Source organism: Uranotaenia lowii, chromosome 2 (assembly GCF_029784155.1).
Source record: "Uranotaenia lowii strain MFRU-FL chromosome 2, ASM2978415v1, whole genome shotgun sequence".
NCBI lineage: Eukaryota > Metazoa > Arthropoda > Insecta > Diptera > Culicidae > Uranotaenia > Uranotaenia lowii.
In genome coordinates, this window is record NC_073692.1 from 367,916,852 (window position 1) to 367,941,851 (window position 25,000).

General features: G+C 35.9%; 1 protein-coding gene across 1 annotated transcript in view; it reads left to right on the forward strand.

Moving 5' to 3' along the window:
* The window catches only part of LOC129743136 (patronin-like), a 249,133-nt gene that overhangs the window by 78,108 nt on the left and 146,025 nt on the right, over positions 1-25,000 (forward strand). Inside the window, exon 3 of the mRNA XM_055735103.1 lies at positions 17,308-18,550. Coding sequence (XP_055591078.1) covers positions 18,482-18,550 — 69 coding nt within the window. The 5' untranslated portion in view covers positions 17,308-18,481. The remainder of the gene's footprint in view (positions 1-17,307; positions 18,551-25,000) is intronic.

Genomic DNA, 25,000 nt, shown 5'->3' on the forward strand with positions numbered 1-25,000 from the left:
TAAAATTTTTTCCAAGATTTGCCTACATTTTTTTTTGTTAATTGCACTTACTTTTAAAAATAAATGAAACCTACTTTTCGAAATTTGAGAGACAACATAAAAAATTTAATAAGTTATTCGGAACATTAAAATTGAGTTGAAGCTTCATGTGAGAATGTTGAAATGTCCAACATGATCACTCGGAATTTAAGACTATGTACTGTTCTTATTTTGATTAAGAGCTTTTTTTGAACAGAAATAATTAAGGAGAAAACCAATGATTTGTTTTCAATTCAAATCTAGTTTTGTGATGATTTTCATTACGGCTAAATACTAAAATTATATAAACGCCTAAGACAAACATGAGATAACAAAGTAAGAATGAACATAAGCCGTAAATATCATGAACTTTTCGCTCCAGAAATCGTCTCGCCAAGTGAGCCGTTGTATATTTTTCAAAAATTTATGATATTTACAACTTACAGTTTTTTCTTTCTTTCTTATTTTCTCATTTCGTTCCATTCTTCTAAAGTGCGAACATGAAATTATTGCGACACATTCAACAGGGCTTTTTTACCATTGGGTAAAAATCAACCAAATTTTGCACATTTTTTCATTGATGTGTATCGTTTACATGTTGTCAAACTCAAAGTCGTGATTTCGATGCAATGAAAATTAAGGTGAACCAACGCAAGTCGAGAGAACAAATTCTTTCCAAACACCTGGAACTTCCTGACTTGTCGCACCGGCAGTTGGGAAAAATGTTGAACATCAACCATTCAACCTTCTCCAGAGTGTTGAAGCGTTTCCAGGAGCGGTTGACGTTGGGCCACGGCAAAGGAGCTGGAAGGAAACCGGGACCGGAGAACAAAAAGACGGAGGGAAAGGTGAAGCGGATGATTAGCTTAAATCACATCGTCTCAAGCCGTGATGTGGCTAAAAAGATCGACATGTTGCAGAGCTACGTCCAGAATGCAAAGAAGAGAGCTGGACTAAAGTCTGTTTCACAAAGAATCTGGTCGGATAAAATAGAACATTTCTCCGCAAAGAAATAACGTACAACAAAAGTAAAAATGTCATTTTGTAGGGTTTTTATTGCACTTCAAAAAAAAAAAAAAATACATAAAAATCATTCGTCTGCTTTTTGGATGAATTTTCGAACATTTTTTGTGATACCACCCATCATTTTCTTCACAGTACTGCTGGTAACCTCATTCGCCATCTTGTTCCACCACTTTTCCATTTGAGCGGGTTTTTTCATGGTTCTGTCACATTTCTTCAGTTTGCCCTTAACTATTGCCCAATATTTCTCGAGGGGACGAAAATCCGGACAGTTTGGTGGATTGATACTTTTTTCAACAAAATCGATCTTGTTCTCCTTATACCACTTAACGACATCCCGGCTGTAGTGGCAGCTTGCCAGGTCCGGCCAGAACTTCACCGGACCTTTGTGGGACCGAATGAATGGCAAAACCCTCTTCTGGAGACATTCTTCTTTGTAAACATTTCCATTCATTGTGTCCCCAGTGATGAAAATCGTAGTCTTCTTCCCACAACCACAAATCCCTTACCAAATCATCATTTTACGACCAAATTTATCTACGAAAACAAACTTCAATCTACCCGCAACATTCAGTTTACGCTTCGCAAGGTAAAATTTGTTACCGGGTATTTGTCCAAAATCCATTTTGACGTAAGTTTCGTCGTCCATCCAAATGCATCCGTTGTACTTGGTCAACACTTTCTCGTACAGCTTCCTTGCCCTGGTTTTGGCAACCAGGTTTTGTTTCAGCGTCCTGTTGGGGTGTTTGCTTGCATGATACGACCGCAAGCCTTCTCGTAAACAAATTCGTCGAGCTGCACTGTGGTTCGTTTGAACTTTTTCGCCAATTCTCGCAAGGAGATTCCAGGATTATTGTGAACTGATCGAACTACCTTTGCTCGCAGCTTCCTGTCATATGTTCCACTTTTACGCCTGGTTTGTTTTGCTCGATCCACCGTAAGGGTCACCCGGTAACGTTGCAGCACCGAATTTACAGTCAATTTTGTATATTTCAGGAATTTCGCGATCTTTACCCCTGACCACGTCGCACAGTGGGGCAGGACCTATGAAAGCTTGGCCAAAACCCCTTTTTGTAAATTTAAAAAATTCATCATAAATTTATGCTTTTCAGAAACTAGACATTACACCGATCACAAATCTGTCAAACAGAACTTAAAATTCGTTGTTTCATACAATTATCTACGTAGGTGAAGTTGGGGTTTGATGCTGTTGCATTTTATCGCAAAAACAAAAAAAATATTTTCAATATTCCACTTAAATTTTATTTCTTGAAGAAATAACAAAAAATTAACATGGATGTGTTCAGAATAATATGAAATTTATTTATTTGAGGTTGAAGAATTGAAAAAAAAATCGTAATTTTTTTAACGAGCATAAACGTATAACGATAAAAAATGACGAATTTTCATCATATTGGGACATCTGGAAAACATGTTACCCCACGTTACCCCACTCTCATTTCTATTCGAACATTTAAATGGAAGTCTCAGCTATCCAACAAAACAAAAACTAGTTGCCAACTTTTGCCTATTCAAAATTTATTCACGTTTTGGTGAAACATGTTTTTGCACAATTTTCGTACTTTTGGAATTGCTTTTGATAATGATTTTTGCTAGAAAAACTTGAACTCAATCGAATTTGAAATTTTAAAATTTAATTTTTTTTTCAAAATTTATTTTCCTCTTAGATTGATAATACTTTTTCGGTTTTTTAAAGCTACACTGCCGGCCAAAAGTTTGGGATCACCCACTAAAAAACATGCAAATTTTGATCGTTCATATCTCAGCCGTCTTAGGACATATTGAAAATCTTCTGATCTCATTTGAAAGATAATGAGCAATAGCTATCTTGGAGGTATTTTGCTCAAATATAATGTTTTAGTTTTGAACTTAAAACTTAACCTAAAGTTATAACATTTTCAAAAAATCGCACTCTATATTCAAAGCCGATCATCTCGGGATAGGGTGGACCAAATCTCAAAATTTGAGTGGCATTAGAATTCCTGTTCTTTACTTCTCAAAAAACAATCAAAAAATTTTTTGAAAAAATTCAAAAACGTATTTTTAATATATAAAATAGACACTTGAGTTGTCGTCCAAAAGTTTGGGATCACCTCTTTGTATGGTGAGTTTGGGATCATTCTTATAAAAACATGCAAATTTATTTTATTCATATCTTTCTCATCTAACATCGTATTGCAGATCTGAAAGGTTCATTTGGAAGCTAAGAAGTTGTTATTTTTTAATAAATTCATTCAAAAATTATATTTTGAAGTGATAACCATAAAAAATCACCTGAAATTTATTGTTTTTTTGAAAGTTTCCAGATTTTTTTTATAGTTCTCACCTTAAAATATAATTTTTGAATGAATTTATTAAAAAACAACAATTTCTAAGCTTCCAAATGAACCCTTCAGATCTGCAATACGATGTTAGATGAGAAAGATATGAATAAAATAAATTTGCATGTTTTTATAAGAATGATCCCAAACTCACCATACAAAGAGGTGATCCCAAACTTTTGGACGACAACTCAAGTGTCTATTTTATTAATTAAAAATGCGTTTTTGAATTTTTTCAAAAAATTTTTTGATTGTGTTTTGAGAAGTAAAGAACAGGAATTCTAATGCCACTTAAATTTTGAGATTTGGTCCACCCTATTCCGAGATGATCGGCTTTGAATATTGAGTGCGATTTTTTGAAAATGTTATAACTTTAGGTTAAGTTTTAAGTTCAAAACTAAAACATTATATTTGGGCAAAATACCTCCGAGATAGCTATTGCTCATTATCTTTCAAATGAGATCAGAAGATTTTCAATATATCCTAAGACGGCTGAGATATGAACGATCAAAATTTGCATGTTTTTTAGTGGGTGATCCCAAACTTTTGGCCGGCAGTGTATATTTATCTACAGACAAGCAGATAAGATTCTTTTGAATATGAACTTTCTATAACCTTCTCAAATCCTTTTTGGTTAGATGTTTAGTACCTATCTGTTAACTAATTTAATTTTTTATTCAACTTTTTTTTCTATAAAATGTAGAGATCTTAAAGTTTTTCTCAAAAATAAAACAGAAATTATTCACACACTGAATGTTTGGATATTAAAAAAAAATGCAACCATGTTTTTTGCTGTCATATTGAGTAACAGCCTACTTGATCCATTAACTACTTCTGTAAGGTACGAATATGAGTAAATGGCTTTATTATCTGAATTTATTTGTTCTGTTACCACTGATCACACTGACATGACACTTAGAACAAAACTCCGTTCATATTTTTCATATTTAATTTGTATGGAAGCATTCGTTTCATAGATGGAATGAGTTTTAAGCCATCATAATAAACGATTTGTCGTACCCCGAAATCCTCAGAGGTCAAATTCGGTTCAATTTGGTTCAATTTGCTTGGTTTGTTCCTTGTCAGGTTCCCATCAGTTGTTAGATCTTTTGTGGTTGCTTGGTTAGTTTTTTGAAATGTAGAAATTTGGTACCATTTCTATGAAATCTCCTTCTTCCAGGATAGAGATTAGTCTCAAACTAGCGTTAAAATAACATGCATTCTTTCTTGACAAATTTGGGTCCATTTGCATTATTTATTCAAGAGTTTTGTAGATATTCAGGTAATATTTGTATGGGGACCCCCAATTCTTGTGAGGGGAGGGGTCTTAAAGCATCATTTAACTTATTAACGGTCCAAAAAACCCTTACATGATCATTTTCACGCCGATTGACTGAGTAGCCTTCAAGTTGATAAGGAAAATCTGCTTAACAAAGTTATCTAGATCAAATTTGACAACACCTAGATGGAAAAAAATTACATCAAATTAAACATTTCGATCAGATGAACAACTTTTCAGAAGACTTCAAACCAGTAGGATTTCATTTAAAAAAGTTATGAGGTTTTGACCATCGATTGGTCAGGTCTGCCCCACTGTGCGTCGGTTTCTCTACGTGAGTGTGCAGAATTTTCTCTCGCCTTTCGCGTTCCATCGTCGATAACTTTTGACTGACTGCTGCTCTTGATGAAATTTTCACCACTAAGTAAACAAACCATCCGGATCAAAACACTGTCAATAGATTCGCGATGTGACAACTAGGGGCGCTGCAGTAAATGAAAAGATGCGACCAGATTCTATGTGAAACAGACTTTACATACATACAAGGTGGAGAGCTTCCCAAGGTGGTCGGATTTACCGGTTTTTTTCGAATCCGGTATTTCGGTATTTAAATCGATTAAACCAGTTTACGATCAGACTTTGGAGTGAGCAGTCGTGTTTTTGAGAGACTATCAACGGTTTTAGTGAGCTATCTCGAACCACGTTGTCACGAGTGGGGATTTGACCCCCCGTTTTTGCTTTTTGGTCATACTTCCTTGAAACTTCGAGGCCTGGAAATGTCGGACGGAGTAGTCAAGAATACTTTGGTATTTCGGTTCCCGGAGAATGCAGCTGGTCCCACGCTTGTGGAGATGGCTCGTTTCGTCAAAGATTTCGACGCGGACAAAAACAAAATGGAGTCTACTTATAAAATTTCGGATGAACGTTGTGTGTGCATTAAATTTAAGACCGAACAAGACATGAAGGAGGCGCTTCTTCAAAACCCTGAAAACATGGAATTTCGATATTCGAATGGAAAAACAGTTCAAGTTCAAATGTCCGTTGCAGGCGGTTGTCTCCGGTATGTGCGGATCTTTGATCTGCCACCTGAAATTTCTGACCTTGAAATTTCGTTAGTCCTTGGCAAATATGGATCTGTGAAACGTTCTGTGAGAGAAAAGTTCCCCCCAGAGTTGGAGCTCAACCTGTTTACAGGAGTGCGTGGTGTCTATATGGATATTAAAAAGGATATACCGTCAACCTTATACTTCGTTAACCGTAGGGGACGTGTTTATTATGATGGGTTGAAATTCAAATGTTTTTTGTGCAAAGAAGAGGGACATTTAAAAGTTAATTGTCCGAAAAAACTGTCCAAAACCGATTCACCGAGTGTTGGTGAAGCAAACAATTCCAGTGGAAAAAGTGAAAATCAGGGAAAAGAATCAAATTCGTATGCTAATGCTGTGAAAAGTGCGACTAACACGAGTAACAATGAACGTGTAGAGGAAAATTCGGGAAAACTGCAACTTAACATGCAGGTGCTCAAATCATCAAGAGGCGAAAGTGGAGACAGCAATCCAACGACACAAGGCGACCACGTTGTCGCTGAGCAGATGGTACAAGCTGAACGAAGCGACGAAGAGATGGAAACATCGAACACGGAGAGCGTCGCAGAGAAACTTGGTAAGCGTCCATTGCTCAACGTAGAGAAGTCGACGTCGGATACAGACGGTGACGAAAGAGGATTCCGTACTATCGAGAGAAGTAGGAGGAAGCTGCACAGGGCCAATGGTGGTGATTCGATAAACGCACTGGAGGTGATCGCAAAAACATCGCAAGAGAGAGGTAAAATTAGAGAGCGATCAGTTACGAAAACCAGATCACGCAGTCGGGCAGATGATGACAACCCAAATAAGTGAGAAAGTCTATGTTCACACAGCTTTTTTTGGTAGGATGATGACTTCAAAAGGGAATTGGGAGATGGTTTATCACTTTTATGTTTTGTGTTGAGCTTTGGTGTTGTTGCAGAAATTTGTGTTTGGTTTTGGTGGATTGATTTTCTTTTTTTATCAACGTGATTATAAAATCATAACAACATGATCTTTACAAGAAGGATAGGATCAATTAACTTAAATTCCATTACTTTAAATGTTAAGAAACAATTGCTGAAAGAGTTTATTATACAAAAAGACTTAGATGTTATTCTGTTACAGGAGGTCTCATTTAATGATTTTGGGTTTCTTACAAACTATCATGCTTATGTTAACAGAAGTCAAGACAATGTAGGGACTGCGATTTTAATTAGAAAAACCCTTGATTTCTCAGAAGCTCTGTTAGACCCAACTGGTAGACTCGTTTCTTTGGTGTTGGACAACATAAATGTTATAAATGTTTACGGTCACTCTGGATCTCAGGGAAAAAACGAAAGAGATGTGTTGTTCAGACAAACAATTATTCCTCACCTGAACAAATCTAATGCAAAATGGACCCTTGTGGGGGGAGATTTCAACTGCATTTTGGATGCCAAAGACACTAAAAGTGAATTCAAACAGTTTTGTAACGGCTTACAAGAATTAGTAGATCTATTTAAATTAAAGGATGTTGGACAAAATAATCACAGTTTCACTTTTTTTAGATTAAATTCTGCTTCTAGATTAGATAGATTTTATGTAGATCCTAATTTTTCAAAACGTGTTTCAAAATTTGAAACGCATCCGTTAACTTTTTCCGATCATCACGGAATTGTAGTAACATATAAAATTAGTCCTGACGATGTTGCTCCAGTCTGGGGACGTGGTTTTTGGAAAATTAATCCTCATATGTTGAAAAATGACGGAAACTTCGATGAATTCAAAAACATCTATTGTGACTTAAAAAAGAGAGTAAAATACCGCAATAACTTTTCTGAATGGTGGTCATATGATTTCAAATCAAAGACCAAACAATATTTTAAAACTAAATCATTTGAATTGAATCGTAAAATTGAATCAGAAAAGGCTAAACATTTTAAAAGACTTGATGAACTAATGAAAACTCAAGCTGAAGGAAAAAATGTTTTAAGTGAAATGAAAGAAGTCAAAACGGCCATTCTAGCTATTGAACAAAAACGCATTTTAAATTACATAACCCGTTGTCAGTCATCTACTATGCTTGAAAGTGAAAAACTTAGTATTTTTCAAATGGCAAAGACCTTGAAACAAGAAACTAAAAAGTTCAAATTAAAATTAGACTCGACAAACAACAAAGACACAAAGCAGGTGGTTTTCGATTATTTTTCTGAAAATTTTAAAAATGTTCCTCCCCTTTCAAATTCACCCGATCGACTCCATGATATCAATCGATTTTTAACAAACGATCAAAACGATACCCTTATCTCTCCTATTGATGAAGCTGAATTAAGACACACAATAAAAAGTTCTAATAAGAAAAAAACACCGGGTCCAGATGGTCTAACATACGAATTTTATGATCAATATCTAGAATTTCTAAAAGACGACATGCTGAAATTATTCAATGGTTTTTTAGATGGATCTATAATGATGCAAGAAAACTTTGCAAATGGTGTGATCAAGCTAATTCATAAAACAGGAAAATTCAATGACCTTACTAACTATCGTCCCATTAGTTTGTTAAATACGGATTATAAAATTTTTGCCAAAATAATTGCTAATAGACTAACAAAATATACACAAAATCTCTTGGGTGAAGGGCAATCAGCTGGTGTTGGAAAAAAATCATGTATCACTAACTTAGATCAACTTAGAACACTAATCCTAAAAGCGCAGCAATCACGAAAAATCAAATATGCTATTTTAACAATAGATTTACAAAAAGCTTTTGACTCAGTAAACCATGATGAACTATGGAACGTATTACGTAAATTTGGGTTCTCACAGCAATTTATAATATTATTGAAAAATCTTTATAAAAATGCGACTTCGCAAGTTATGGTGAATGGCTCTCTAACTAATTCGATTAACATACACAGATCTGTAAGACAAGGTTGTCCTTTATCAATGATTTTATTTTCGCTTTATGTAGAACCACTAATACGTAGATTAAGTACTAACCTTCGGGGTATCTTTATAGATGGGAATTTTCTAAAAGTGTTCGCGTATGCCGATGATCTAACCCTGGTTATTCGTGATGATAATGAGTTTGATTTAGCGCTGCAAATTATATCAGAATTTCAAATGACAGCTGGTATCAAATTAAATGAAAAAAAAAATCAGGTTTTTTACGTTTTAATAATTGTTTTATAGGACCGCAACAAATATCTGAAAAAAATGAGTTGAAAATTTTGGGAATAATTGTCAAAGACAATTATAAAGAAATGGTACGTCTAAATTATGAAAAATTAATAAATACTCTCAGAAAAACTAGCCACATGCATAATACAAGGAAATTGAATCTGATGGAGAGAATTTTCATTCTCAACACGTATTTATTATCAAAGTTATGGTACGTAGCACAAGTTCTTGCCCCAGATAACCTTCACCTGGCTCAAATAAAAAAATTTTGTGGATTCTTCTTATGGAATACGCAATTTTTCAAAGTTGGTAGAAATCAACTGTATCTGGATTACTCCAAAGGAGGCTTAAAACTTATAGACCCGGAAAGTCAGTGTAAAGCACTTTTTGTTAAAAGATTACTAACACAAGATGATTCTAGATTCGAACACTTTTTGTTAAAAAATGATCTGAAAGGTTTAACTACAAACTCTAAGAAATGGATTAACGCTGCAAAACTTCTCCCACAAGATATAGTCTATACAAATCGTGAACTTTATGGAAAATTCGTATCAGATTTTCAAGTAAGACCCCAGATAGAAGAAAAATATCCTGAATTATGGTGGGAAAATATATGGGAAAACATTAGTAAAAATTATCTGACTCTAGAAGCAAAATCTTGGGTTTTTCTAGTTTTCAATGATGTTATTGCTAACAAAGTTAAATTGTACAACTATACTAACAGAGTTGATAGTCCTCTTTGTGATTTATGTGGGAAGCCAGATACTAACATTCATCGAATCAAAGAATGTGTGAATTCTAATGTGGTATGGAGTTGGGTTAAAAAAATTGTCGTTTATAACCTTAAGCTAAATTTAAACTCTCCAGATGAAATTTTGTATAATGGGGTGTCTGATAAAAATTATAAAAAGAAAGCTGCTCTTTGGTTAGTTGTCGAAGCCATAGCTTACAATGTTGTTCATTATAAGAATCCAAGTTTGTTTTGTTTTCAGAAAATAGTTAGGGATTATAGATGGAATAATAGAAACATATTTTTACATCATTTCAAATCGTACCTTGATATATGTTGAGGCAACATTTATCAAGAGAGTTATACCTATTTACTACTAATCATGTATGAATGTTTAATACTAGATATGTTGTGTGTAGGTTAAGAGATTGTTAAATAAAGATTAATTTAAAAAAAAAAAAAAAACCGGTATTTTTCGTAATTATATCGAATTCATGAAAAGGTTTCGTCTAATTGCAGTAGTAATGGCATAAAATGCTCAGAATTTATAACGCAATAGATTTAGCAACATTTCCAATGGAAAAAGATGGTATTGTGCCTTAAAATCATCCCTTTGTCATAAATCCGTCATCATCCTCATGATAATCATCATATTTAACATCTTCATTTTATTATTATAATGTCGCTTTGAGATTGCGGAAATTCTAGAAGTTTAATATTATTTTCAACGATTTTTTTCCTTAGACTCTGTAAAACAGTTTTCATATTTAAGAACAGATTTTACAAATTTAGTAAAAGTTTATATTGTGTTTCATGAAAATGATATGAAATTGGATATACAAAAAGATTTTTAGTTAAAAGAATGACTTGACTTATTAATAAACAAAACTCAAAACACTGTTACAAAATTTTTGATTGAGTTACAGAAATCACAGATTATTGTTATCTGAAATACGGATGTTTTCCCCGCAACCTAAGTCGTGATCGCATTAAGTTTGCCTTCCCAAAAATAAAACGAACAAATAGATATAAAAATCTAATAAAAACCAGTCAAAATTGTGTGTAAGAGAACCCACCAGTGGCTGATAGGTCTCTCGACCCGTATCGGTACGGGAAGTCTCAATCGCAAATTCAAATATTGTTCATGCTTAAACTCATCAACAATAATTGCAGCACAACCAAGGGGTCCGTTACCACTGGATTGGGACAGGTTTGGCTCATCTTACTCCCTTGCAACTGTTCGAAACAAATAAAGAATCCTGAAAAGGTACCTAAGTAACCTACTCATAATTCCAAATTTGCCGAGATACTCCGGCTGGCTTGAACCCACAATCCATTGTATATCAGTCTTCTGTTCGTTTGCTGTCCTGTCCATTCCCCCCCACTAAACTCCGTAATAGAGTTAAGCTATTTTAATATATTTAATTTTGATTAAATATATTAAAATAGCTTAACTCTAAATATTTTAACATTTTCAATGATGTTTTACATCTTACCTTGTTACCATGTACTTTTCTTTGTACTTACCCTTGTACTCCTATAATGAAAGGGTACTTATTGTTATAGTATAGAGTATTTCCTGAGACAGATTGTGGTAAGGTAGCTTTTTGTTTTTGTTTTGAAAAATGTAAACACCAACTGGTCGCCATTTTGATCTTTGATGAAAAGCACTGTTCAATGCTTTCTTTTAAAAACTTCTTTAATTAAAAGCATCAACAAACCTTCATGTCTTAACTTGTTATGAATTTGACAAATCATTAAATAAAGAATTTATATGCTCCTTAACAAGGTGCGCTTGCAAAACCACTACATTGCCAATTTCATATCGTTACTATCTGGTCATTGAACATACGTAATGTTGTTGTTATGTTTACCCTACCACGATATGCCGAGAAAATGTAAACATGAGAAATCAGCTGTTCGTCTGACAAGTGGGGAAATGCCTTATACCAAAAAAGGCTTTAGTAATTTTTATGCTGTTCACAGTGCTTCGTGTCGTGATCTTCGCTAATCAAGCATCTTTTGTAGCACAACCCGCATCACCGTTTCACAAAACTACATCTAAAGTGACACAAATCATCAAACCGAATTATTTTTTTTCCTCGAACAAACGAACTACTTCCATCTGCTACAACATTAGTTTTCAGAATGACTCTTTCAACTTCCAACAGCATACATGCAAATTCTGAATCGATCATCCGTGTGGTGAAGCGAGATGAAATCATTCATACAACTCATCTGTCTCCTTTTTTTTCCATTCGGCCTACCACAGTTTATTTCTCGTATTCTATTTTTACACTGCAAATCTCAATGAACTATTTTACACTTTTTTTTCTACACTACCATTATTTCATACACACTATTTTCTACACTATACTATTATTTCCTACACTTCGAACCTACTCTATCGCAGCATGCCGAGATTGGTATGACTGGTGCTAGAACTTAGGAATTTACTTTCCCAGTCCATCATAACACGGGGTCATAATTTTGAAAAATCAACCAATAAATGCCGAATTCAATATTTAAGCACTGCAGCCCCAACACATGTTAATACTAAAATCACAGATTTCTAATACCACGAACCATTTTCGGAACACTCAACCTCCCCTTCCCGGAGAATCTTGTAAATATCACTTCAGTTGGGTAAAAAAAAAACAAACCACCTGCACAAAGCCAATTTGATGAAACAATCCTCCCTCAAGCCCGTTTAAATCACTTCCACTGGTCAGTGTTTCAGTTGTCCTCCGGCTAATCGTTGAACATTTTTTCGCACAAATTCAACAAAAAATCACTATTAAAACTATATATTTAGTAAAATTTTCACGGACCCGAAAAAAAAACACGTGCGATGCCATTTAGACAACGCCTACTCCTCTCATAAAAACCAGTCAAAATTCAGCAAAAACTATAGTTGTTTGGGTCTGATCTATACGCTCTTTGTTGCTATAATACTGTTCCAAATTTATAAACGCTTTGTTGCTGCTTTGTCTGGAGAAAAATTTCTTTCAACAGTGTTAAAAATAAAAACAACAGAGTTCCATCAATCACATTGAAAATATTGATAAAAAAAAATCACACAAACAGTCTAACTTGTGTTTAGATGCTGACTCTGTTGAAACATTTTATGTTTTGAAACAAACTAGGAAGTTTCTAATCAGTTTTCATTATTTTTGGTTCTAAATTTCAAGTTTGTGAAAGCCCGGCACCGCTAAGAACGATCTTGATAAACTTGTCCTGTTTATAGATAATACATTTTTGCAAATTTTACCGAATTCCAGCTTATCAATGAAAGCAATCTTAAATTTTTACACCTCCCATAACTTTTTTTGGTTGGTTTTGCTACCAGAAAAAGCAATAAAAATTTTGAAAACGATTCATCCAGTCCTGAATTAGCGCAACGAGTTTTAATTTTGTATGCAAATTTGTATGGGAAAACAAATTTTTTCATTCAAAAATCGCCAGAGATGTTCTGAAAGTACCAAAAAATATAACTTTGAATAAAAAATGTTCCTTGATTCTTGCATTACATTTTATGTGAACAAAGCACCAACCTAAATTGTACCCCAGAAAAATATTCAATGTTATATAAAATTTTTGTTTTCAAAATTCATTTATTTAATTATATCGTTTTTGACGGCTTGTTTGGAAGCTGTGTAACAGTAGGATGGAAATAAAAAATCTCAAAAAACTGTTTTGCATTGACAGAGAATTTATTGATTTATAAAGCGTTTGCAAAAACATTTCATGCAATTATTAACAGCTATAGCAAGTAAAGTCTGCCATTTTTGAATACATTTCAATGGATTCAGATTTTTTATTTTGAAATGGTTATAACTTTTTTCATGAAATTCATAGCTGCTTGTCATGTAAGCAAAAAATGAAGCTTAAGAATAGTCAAAACCAAAAATTAAAGACCGATTTCATTTCAAGCTTATTTGAAATTTTTGGATGATTTAATGTGCAAAAATTTCTTCTTCCATACAAATTTTCATACAAAATTGAAACGCGTTGCGCTAACTCAGGAATCAACCAAATCTCACTGATGCTTGGTGACCCAAAAGGCATCGAAAAAACATATGGGAGCAAAAAGTCATTTTTTGCAGCGGTCTATTGTACAGTCTTTTAATGTTGTGGAGTGTTAATTCGATAGTTGAACTGAAATGTGTAAAGTTTTATGAACAAAGCTTTAATTGACATTCACAATTTTAGCAATAATCAAATCCCTCATGAACCATGCAGTAAGGTACATTGAGCTTAGATTTTGAAGCTGATTGAACAAAATTTGAGTATTTGTACTCATAAATATTTGGTTTAAAAAAAAAACATTAAGCTTTGTCAATTTTAGAATTATGCCAAATAGTGATGAAAAATTTACCGGAAATACCGGTTTTTTACCATCTTAAAAGTCGGTATTCCGGTATTGAGAAAATGGACGGTTTTGCCGGTTTTACCGGTTTCGGTAAAACCGGTTAGACCACCCTAGCACGGAAGCTCTACAATAAGATGCTGACAAACGTATATAGAAGCTGATTTTAAGCAAATTCCGGGGTTGAAGTTTTTCACCGGCAAGAGCAAGTTCGATTTGGACGACAAATTTAAGAAGAAGAAAATGTCGAAGTTCGCCTCCAAATATCTCGTTTGGCAGGCCATCTTCTCTTGCGGACTGAGGAGTGAGCCTTTCGTGACAAAGGGCACAGTAAATGGCGAGATCCACAAATCTGAGTGCCTCGAGAAGCGTCTTTTGCCGTTTTTGCAGCAGCACGACGAAGCTCCGCTATTTTGGCCAGATTTGGCATCATGTCACTATTCTAAAAGTGTCCTAGAGTGGTATGAGGCCAATAGTGTCCATTTTGTCCAAAGGACATGAACCCGCCAAACTGTCCAGAGCTGCGCCCGGTTGAGCAGTACCGGAGATACTGTAAAAACTGATGGAGGGCATCAAGCAAAATTGCGTTCAATTTTACAGTCAAGGATTCATCGATAACCTTTTCTTTTGATTTTTGAATGTCACGTGTTCGCCCTTCACACGTTACTTAAAAATTCTGCAAAAAATCGCGGATCAGTTTGGTACTAAAACGAAGCTTTCAAGACCCCAGGGTTTGAGAAATTGAAAAATGACCCCAAATCGACTCAGTCCAATGATTTGATTTCTGCGTTCCAATTAGAACGCAAAGCAAACCGTTGGTGACATATTAGCATGCTGAATTTCACTACGAAATATCACTCTTCTACGTCGGCTAATGCTTGGGATCGTCCCCTTTCTTTCGGGCGCCATTGAGACCTTGTCAGATTATAATCTGGATTGCTAGAATGCCAAAACTACAACTGACAAAGTTCCTTGCTATTTATGCAGGAATAAGAATTCATGAGAAGAATATCCATATTGGAATTTCTACATGCCGCGCTTCAAAACACCTCGGTATCAGCTTTGTTGCGCTATCCAAAGTGGCGCTGTATGTCAGTACACTGTACAAAATCGGGCTATAAGGTTTATCTTGAATTCTAGTAATTGCGCACTAAAGGAAATCCAGTACTTTTTATCTGGAGACGAATGATTAATTTTATAGGAATTTTCAATAAATATAATAGAAAACCAAATTTGATTTAAATATTTCTTCACGTATTAATAAGTCTGTCTGTAGAAAATTAAAACCTTCATTTATTGATTTCATCAACATCATTTATACATATTTTAAAAATCGAATTTCGTCATAATCCGGCAGGGGCAGGTATAAAATTGCAAAACGCCGCTCGCTCAAAGCAAGTCATCATTTCCGTTGCCTGTTCGACCTGCTTGGACGGGCGTTTTCTTCTCCAGACACTTGCATTTGATAGCGCACGACTCAAGCAGGATCTGGATGCTGCGGCTACAATTAATAAATATCATATTAAAATTTTCATTTATCCAATTAATCAAGCATAAACCTACGGGACAGTGTCCTTTCCGGAAGCGTCTTTAGCCCGGCGAGAAAGGAATTTGGCCAGTAACAGACTTTCGTCAATAACCAAGTTCAGATACAGCTTGGTGTCGCCCAGCCCCAATTTGGCCTTGGCCTTCCAGATGTCCTTGTAGGGCTGATGTTCCTCCAGGAAGCTTTCCATCTTGCTCTCTCCTATTTCGAAATTTGCTAGACTTTCAGAAAATATTTGATAGTCGTTAGAAAAAAGAAAATCTTCATCATGTTGTGACTTACCAACTTGTGGATAACTTTTTTAGCTAAAATTTTCAGTTGACAACGAATAGGACAAAAGATCGTAATCCAATTAACATCACAGATCACAGAGCAGGTTTTAATAGGTATGTAGCTTAGTAGGTAGTAGCTTAAACTTGATTGTGAATTATAGAATTTATTGGAATGGCCATATAAAATTAGTTGCCCAAGTTGATTTCCAATAATTAGATTTTGCTATGCATTTCACTAAGTGTGTGAGCCAGAGACAATTTATTGGATTTTCTTTTATAGGATAATTTAGTAGCTTAAATTTGACTGGAAATAATGAGATTTATTGGAAAGACCCTATAAATTTAATTGTCCAATTTTGTTCAGTGTATTATTTTAAATGGACACTGAAAATCAAAAATGCTCAAATTTGAGAACTTCTACCCCCAAACCTGAGTTCATAATTGGTAAGTCAAGTTTGTGAAAAAGCCACAGCTTGTAGATACGCCTAACTTACCCTTCAAGCGGAGAACTGTTTTTATTTTGAGGATTTTTGATGTTGGGAAATCTGGTTCTATTACCTCCATCATGGCAGATTTAGTTTCGGGGGGTAAGTTATAAGCAAAGAACTGTTCTGTTGGGGGGGGGGGGTCATTTCTGTTCTTGCTTCTTTCGTAGAAAGTCTCAAATATACGTTGCGTTTAGCATCCTGGTGCTTTTTCAAACATGTCATCTTTGACACAGTGTACATTTCAGCGCATTTTCGGCACAGAGATTTGCCAAGGCATTGGATTTTTGAAACCTCTCTTTTCTAAATTCATTTTTTGGAACCGAAGGAAAATTCCAAATCATCTTTACATTGAGATTTTTAAAGATAATAAAACTCAAAAATAAAGTCAAAAACTTATCCTGTACCCATATTGCATTTACATCATTTTCTTCCGGACAACTTTAAGTAAATTTCTTACCTCTATATCACTGTGCATATGATCAGATCCGTAAATTTATACAACCCAAAACATCGCGACAACGCACACACACATCGTGTTGAAAAATCCATCAACCCACTTGGTAAACCTTTCGACACCAGCTAGCTAGATCATCGGCTGATCGCAAACGAATGGTTAAAGATGGAAGAGGTTGGATGAATAGTACACTTCAGTACCCTCCAGGCCCAGGCCAGCTAGTATACTTTGGCCAACAGACTTGACTGGAGCAACTTGACTACTGCCTACAACACAACCGAATGGGGTGGAAGGCCTCTGCTTGCGCGTATAATATATACGCGATACGCCTAGGTATAGCGCATAGCTTAAGTATAGTAATTTCGCTCTGCTGTGATGTAGGAAGACTGTGCTCCTCAATGGAAGACTGAGAATTCATTGATCTCGAACAGCAAAAAGAAGTTGGCCGCAGAACGAACAATATATGTACCTAAATACACTGCTAGCAGTAATTTTGTGTGTTCCTGTTGTGTTCCCAACATTTTCATTAATTTTCTTTATTTTCTTCTTCCCTACAGAACAACAACTTGCTGCTTGTTGCTTTCCGGTGATCCGCGTGTGCGCAAAGACTTGGTCGGTGGAAGATTTATCGGACCGAAAGATGGAATGAAGCTTGAATACCAGAGCACGGCTTCAGTCCGTTGCGTGCAGTTGTGATCCATCTTGACTCTTACCAACATTAGCCATTGAACCTGTGAAGATCTTGGGCTTCAGCCGGGAATTGAGAACGTTTCCAAGGTAAAACAAGTTTTTTACTGCCCCCGCAATCGGATTGCACCAAAACGGAGCGGCCCGGTCCGGACGTTTGGACGGAACAGTTCCGGTTGTTGCCAGATTGTGCACCAAATCATCGGCGTTAGTCGTAGGTTTTGCTTGAAGCGCTGTTCACTCTAAGCCCCGGAGAATGAATGGGATTACTCATCGTTGACTCGCTGCTACTTCTGCTTGTAGTCGCCATCGTTTTTTTTTAGTTTTTTGCTAGTGTACGAAGAAACCACACAGCTATCGAAACTTGTCTTGTACACTTTGACAACTTCAGAAAAAATGACGGCAGATTGTTAGGGGAAGTGCTGCGATATTCCGTCATCATCCCGTGTTGTCTTCTGGGTGCATTTTTTGCCGATCCACTACTTCCAAGTAGTTGATGTGGGGGAGGGCTTCTATAAAGAGAGAAAAAATATCAAGAAAGTGTTCGTGATCGATTTTTTTTATTTCAACCTATTTCCACAGTTAGAAGAGTGAAACAATAGATGAAACGGTGTTTGTATAGTTGGTAAGAAAAAAGTCGAGTGAAAAGTTAAAGTCAAGTCAAAAGTGAAGCAGTTGTGAATATTCAAGAAAAAAAAGCGTCAAAGGAGAAAGCCGAATTGGTGGTGTGTCGTTTTTTTCGTCGTCTGTCGTTGAAACTGTGCATAATTTCGCCTGGCAAAAGGGAAAGGCAAAAAGTGGCGGTGAGTGGGAATTAGAAAAGTCACTAAGAAAAAAAAAGTGCCCCAACCCACCGACATCATCGACATCTTCGGTGCCAATCAATCGGCTTCCACACGTTTTGCGGCGGTTGCATTTCATGTGCGTGTGCGTGTTGTTAGTGTTGTTGTCAATAAGCGTGATTGTTAGAGGATAGTCAACAGGGCAGGTCAACTACTACGTGCAACTAGGACGTAAAAACATCTGCGCCTCGTGCAGATTTTGATGGATTTACAGCAGCAGCAGCAGCATCCAAAATCGGCCTTCGACATGGAGACCCAGGAGTCACGATTTGTAAGTATCGTTTTGGATTGTTTTTTTTCTCCAATGGTTGAAAAATATGTCATGGTTACGAAATTCAAATTCTTTTTTTTTTATTTCGATTAAAGTCGTTTTACCATCTTTATGGCATTCGCGACTTTATCAACGTTGCAGTTGGCGGATCGTTATTGAAAAACTATCCGGTACAACTATGTTCGATGTTTACTCTTGGGCTCGAACTCACGGACATCGGCTCAGGAGACAAAAAACTTGCCAACTGAGCTATATCACAAGCCCAAAAATTCAAATTCTGAAAAATGTCTTTTTTCGTAACGTTTGTAGGTTGTTTTTTTTTATTCATTTATCATGTCTAGAATTCTTGAGTGTGGGATGTCTGTTAAAAACTGAAAACCCTTGAAAGTTTACTCTTGAAATTTATTCTATCTTTTGATTTGGTATTCCATAAAATTGCTGCAAACATACCGTCTTCGGCACAGTGCACATATCAGCGCATTATCGGCACAGAGATATGCTAAATAGGCATTGGATTTTTGCAATCTCTTCTATGGGTGTACTTTTCTAAAAGCATTTTTGAGTTCTTGAGTGAGCTTCTATATCTGAACTTTTGAGGCGAATGCAGAGCTCTTAAAAAAATCATGAAGTTCCTTAAGATTTCTTAGGAATTCTTCATTTTTTGGAAGGAATCTTCCTGATCTTGAGAAATTTCAAATTAATGAATAGACTTTGTAGGTACCTGAGCCAATTTTAGAGATTCGGAAGATCCTGGCTTCTTGATAGAACTCTTGGGTTCTCGAAGAGATACTTTTAAATTTCTATGACGATTTTCGACCTTCTGAGGGAACTCTCGAGTTCTATGAAGACTCTCGAGCTAATGAGGGAGCTCTTGTTTTTCCGAATTTACTTTTGTCTTCTTGATGGCACTCTTGAACTCCTGAGAATGCTTTTAAGCAAACTCTTAAACTCGTTAAAGTTAAGTTTCTCAAAGTATTTTAGAGTTTCTGAGAGAACTCTTGCGTTATTGGGGAAACTAACAAGTTTTAGATATAACTCTTTCATTCCTTGGGTCATTCAATATTCCTGAAACGGATTTCCGTCGCTAACAAGAAACTTTTATCTTGAGTTTTTGGGGAACCTTTCCTTCATTTCCAAACGTGAATTATAAGTTCCGAAGAAAACCCCTGAGTTTTTGAGGAAATTCTATAAATTTCTTGGACGACTGTTGAATTTTGAGATAATGAGGAAATTTTTGATTTCCTTATGACTCATCTGAGTTCCTTAGTACCATACTGAGGAAACACTCCAATTTATAACGGAAATATTCAGAATTTTAAGATACCCTTCTGGTCTTAATGTATTTCTTGAGCTTCTTAACAGGATCTTCTGATTCTTAAGGTACTTATGAGACTTTGAAGAAGTTGTTATCTTTCTGATGAAACTGTTAAGATTTTGAGGAGATTATTGAATTCATCAGGGTACTTTCCCATGAATACACTTTGTTCCTAAAAAGGAACGTATTATGTTTTTAAGAGAACTTTTGAGTTCTGACTCTGACCAATGTTCCGGAAATGAAACGTTTTCAACATCGAGAGCAAAACCCAAATTTTTGGTTGATTTCTCTCCCAACGGGGCAAAGATTGTGTTTGACAGCAGAGATGCCAACTGTTTTTCAATAAAGTCTTAAAGATTTTGAAAAAAATGTCGCCAGATTACATTATCGCAGATGCTCATTTCTTGATAATGATCATACATTATAAACACTATCAATGCCTGAGACCATTGTGGATTTGCGACAGTACTACGTACTATGCTTCACTCCCTGTTTTACATCCAACTTCGTTTCATTCCTCACTTTTTAATTCGAATTATTTCCTGCCATTTTACCAGGGATTTCCCCCCCCTGATGAAAATTGACTATTTGTCAATTCATGTCTGAAATCAAAAGTCTGGAAGAAGTGTCAAAAGTTTAGAAATCTGGAAACCTAAAAAAAGTCAGACGATAGTTAAAAAAATCGGGAAGATCCACACAAAATTTGGAATTTAGCATCACTGTTTGACAGCGCTGGCGTTCCTCCTTCAGTTAGAACTCTCAACTGAGTGAGGAGCTACCTGATTTTCAGTTACTTGTTTCACTCAATCACGATCACTGATCGATGATCGAATAATGTCTGCAATGTCTTTGATGTCTTTCTTTGATGTTGCTGTTGTCTGGGAGGACCAAAAAAGCCTTTCAAGCTGTTTGTATGTATGTCTGCCAATATGGCAGAGAGTACGCAGGCAGTATGAACCGATAAAAAACCGCATTGAATTTGAGTGATTGAGTGAGTGAGTGGCTGTTCCAATTGGATCATGTATCAGTAAATATTTTAATCATTTCTCACCAGCTAGTGAGCTTGAGTGAACGATTTTGATGCGAATCAATTTTCGCATTAAAATCTTGTTCACATTGCCGACTCTCTAAGGAACTACAGGCAATTGATTTTTTTCAACTGGGAAAGTATCATGAGCGTTGCTTCCGAGTGATTTCTGGAACATTGCTTTTGATCTCCTGAGAGAATTATCGGATAAACGTATTTTCGGAGTTCCCAAGAATATGTAAGTTCCTAAGAAAATTCAAGAGTTTCTGATGGGATTCTGGAGTTTGAGGGTAAACTTTTGAGTTGTTTCATAGAATTCTTAAGTTCATGGGGAAAGCAATACATTTTTGATAGCACATTTTTGTTCCAAACAACATCTTAAGCTTTAAAAGGGTAACTCCTAAGAATCAGATCTTAAAGTTAATCCTGAATTCTTGAGAAGGATCTTGAGTCTTTTAGCAAATCTTAGGGTTCCTGAGTTTCTGAGGAGACGCCTTTCTAGGCAACATTCTGAGGAAATATTCGAGTTTCTCAGAAACACACTGGTTTTACTTTTAAATTTCGTCATTGAGTTTCACTTTCTTGAGTATTTGGAAATTCTTGTATCCATTAGAGTATCCCTGAGTTCCTTTGTAAACTCTTGAGTTCCAGAGGAAATTCTTGAATGTTTGAGCGTCTTCCAAAATTTCTGAAGGGATTCTAGAATTTTTGTGGATACTATTGCTTTTGAGAGAGCTTCTGGATTCTTGACAAATTAGTTAAATTACTGAAGAGGATCTTGAGTTCCTTTAGAGGCTTTTGAGTTTCTTAGGAAACTAGTAAATTTCCTTTGGGGACTTCTGAGTTTTGTTAGTTTCAGTTTCTGAACGAGCTTTATAATTTCTGAAAAGACTGAGTTTCTGGAAATATTCTTTTGTTCCTTTGTTATTCTTGAACTTTTGAAGAAATTCTAAGAGTTCATGAAACTTGAATTCCTGAGGAACACTCTGGTTAAATTCTTCTATTCCCGAACTCCTCAGATCTTTATTTCTTTTTTTATTTTTGAGGTGACTCTTGGCGTTCGCGAAGAGACACTTATACTCCTGTGGATTTTTTTAGTTCTTGAGGGGATACTAGAATTTTAAGGTTATTTTTAAGTATGACTCTTAAGTTTTTTAACTCCTCGAGTTTGTGAGAGTCACTTGAAGTTCCTGAAAAAAACATCTAAATTCTTGACAGGGACTCTTGAGTTCTTGAGAAAGATCTTTAGTTTCCGAAGAGACACCTGTATTTCCACAGGAGACACTTGAATTACCGAGAGTACTTAAAAAACTCTCAGAAGACTTTTGAGTTCTTGAAGGTATTGTTTTCTCTTTTTCTGAGCAGTCTTTTGAGATACTGAGGAAATTCTTGAGTTCCTGAAGGGATTTTTCAATTCAAATTGTTGAGTTCCTGAGAGAATTCTGTAATTTCTCCTGAGATTCTTGAGTAATTGAAAGGACGCTGGAGTTATTAAAGGGACTCTTGAGTTCCTTCTCAAGGAAATTTTAAATTTCTGATGGGACTTTTGTTTAATAAGGACACTCTGAGTTTCTGAGAAAACTTCTAAATTCATGAGGGGATTCTTGAGTTTCGTAAGGAATTTTTGCATTCCTGAGGAAAACATGGAATTTTCTAAGGAGACCCTTGAGAATTTCTGAGGGGATTCTCCGAGTTCCTGAAGAGACTTTCGTGTTTTTGATGGATTCTTGAGTTTCTGAAAAAACCCTTGAATTATTGAAAGGACTCTTTAGCTTCTTGTGGAACTTTTAATTTGTCTCCTCGAGTTTCTGAATTCAGGAAGGAATTATGAATTCCCGAGAGATTTCTTGATAAGTTGGGGGGACTTTTGAGCTCTATAGAAACCTTTGAGTTCCTAAGGGGACTATTAAGTTCATGAGTGTACTCTTGAGTTTCAGAGGAGACTCCCGAGCTCCTGAAAAGATTTTTGAGTTCCTGAAAGGACATGAAGGGACTATTAAATTCTCAAACTTTTGAGAAAACTCCTTAGTTCGCAAAACCGATTTCTGACCGAAAGTTTGAAGAATCAACGATCTTAATTCTTTTTAAATTTTAGTTTTCTTGAAAGCTGGATTCGAAACGAATATCATAAATGAATATCGTTTGGGTTTGGTATGCAAATTGAATCAAACTCAGGCCAGTTTGCCTATCATTCCTAAACTCTCTTGATTGCACTTGACATTGGCAGCGCGCAAGATGAAGCGCGCGCATCAAATTCGCACCAAACGACGTGTTACTTAATGCACACACATTTCAGTTCAGTCTGCCGGAGATTAATCAGTCAAACGATGGTGTGTGCTAAGCTATTGTTTCACGTTCAAAAAGTGCTTCCATCCGATTATTTTTTTGCATTTTGTAATTTTAATTCAAGTCTTCTCTTCCGATCGCCACGGCAGGTGAAGGTTACTAACCTTGCGGAAGATTTTTGTGCACATTCATTCCTCCACAAACACCGGCATTCGTTCGTTGATTCATTTGTTCGTTCTGCTATGGATTGGAAATCCAATCGCATGGAAATTTGCTGCCGTTGTTTCGATCTCTTCTAATCCGCCTCTTGTGGCGATGTACCTGAACTGCTGCCCTATCAGAAGGAGGAGGGGTTTCTTCTTTCGCACAAAGCACTTGTGTTGTTGTTTCCCGGTCGATCGTTTGTTTTCATGTGTTTGTGTGCATCCAACAACAACACCAGACCGGGGGGTTTGTAATTTCTTTCTAAATTACTTCCAGTCATGAAATTACCTATTTATCGGTACCGTAGTGTGGCTTGATATGGGGAAATGTATTGGCATTTAAGGTTATTGTTCATCTAAGCAGCTTCAAGTAGCTTTTTTTTATATCATTGTTAAGATTAGAAAATGAGTATCGATGAGTTTTCAGGATGACGAAACATTTAAAATCAGTATGAAAGATTTCCAGAATCAATAAGTTTGCCTTTCAGAAAAACATCAATTTTTTTAGAAATTTTTGTCCCATAAAAAACCGACACATCGTTTCATGGAAGCATTCCCAAGCCGCACTAACTAACGTCTGGATCTCGCCAGCGATCTATCAGCGATCTTCAGCAGGGAGCATCTTTTCACCTTCTCTGAAGCTAGCTATTTAGTTATTCAGATCAGTCTTTTATGATTGAAAGGAAATCGCAACGGTGTGCAACATTATAATAAGCCATATGCCTCAGCTGTTGCTGTGTTCCATATTTAGTCTGTCTCCGAAGAGAAAGCCCCACTCGAAGCTGCTGACGTCAGATTTTCGTTGATGAAACTGACTGTTGAGTCGGTTATTTAGTTGAAAAATAAAGAAAAGTGCTGCTCAACTGTGAGTGAAGGGCTCAGTACCAACAACTGGCGGGTCGGTTTCGTGAGTTTGTTCTTTGAAAGTGGTTACAGAAGTCGCTGGAAAACAAAAAAAAAAACAACTACGAATAATTAGATATGGTCTGAAGATGATTGCGCAGAACGATCTAGATTGGTAAACTAAATATAGTAACTGGAACTGTTTAAGCTGTATGTTTATAAGCTATCTGAAGTCGAGAATGATTTGCAAAGTAGTTGTCGAAAAGCATTGAAATAGGTTTTGAGCATGAATTAAAACAAAAGCAAGAAAATCACCAGCATCCTAATCCTGTTCATGGGATGTGACTGTGAGGTGTGGTTCTTAAATCTGATCATTGAACTAAACGTATAAAAAGTATGCGTTGAGCAACCTACTCTAAATAAATAAAAAAAATTATTTAAAAGAAATTACTCAAAGGTTTTTTCTAGTAAAACTTCGACCTGAGAATTGAAGACTAAATCATGAGAACTGAGACCTAAAACCTGAGATATGAAACGCTAGGCTACGGACTTGTGACATGAGATTGAAGATCTGGAACTTGAGACATGAAAAATGGTACTTAAGACCTGAGACCTAAGAGATGCTAAATGAAACTTAAGAACTCAGCCTTAAGACCTGAATCTTGAGACATGGAACCTGAGACCTGAGTCCTGAGACTTTTTACATGAGACATGAGACGAGAAACATGAGACTGGTTTCCCGAATCATATCTCGCATCTCAAGTCTCCTGTCTGAC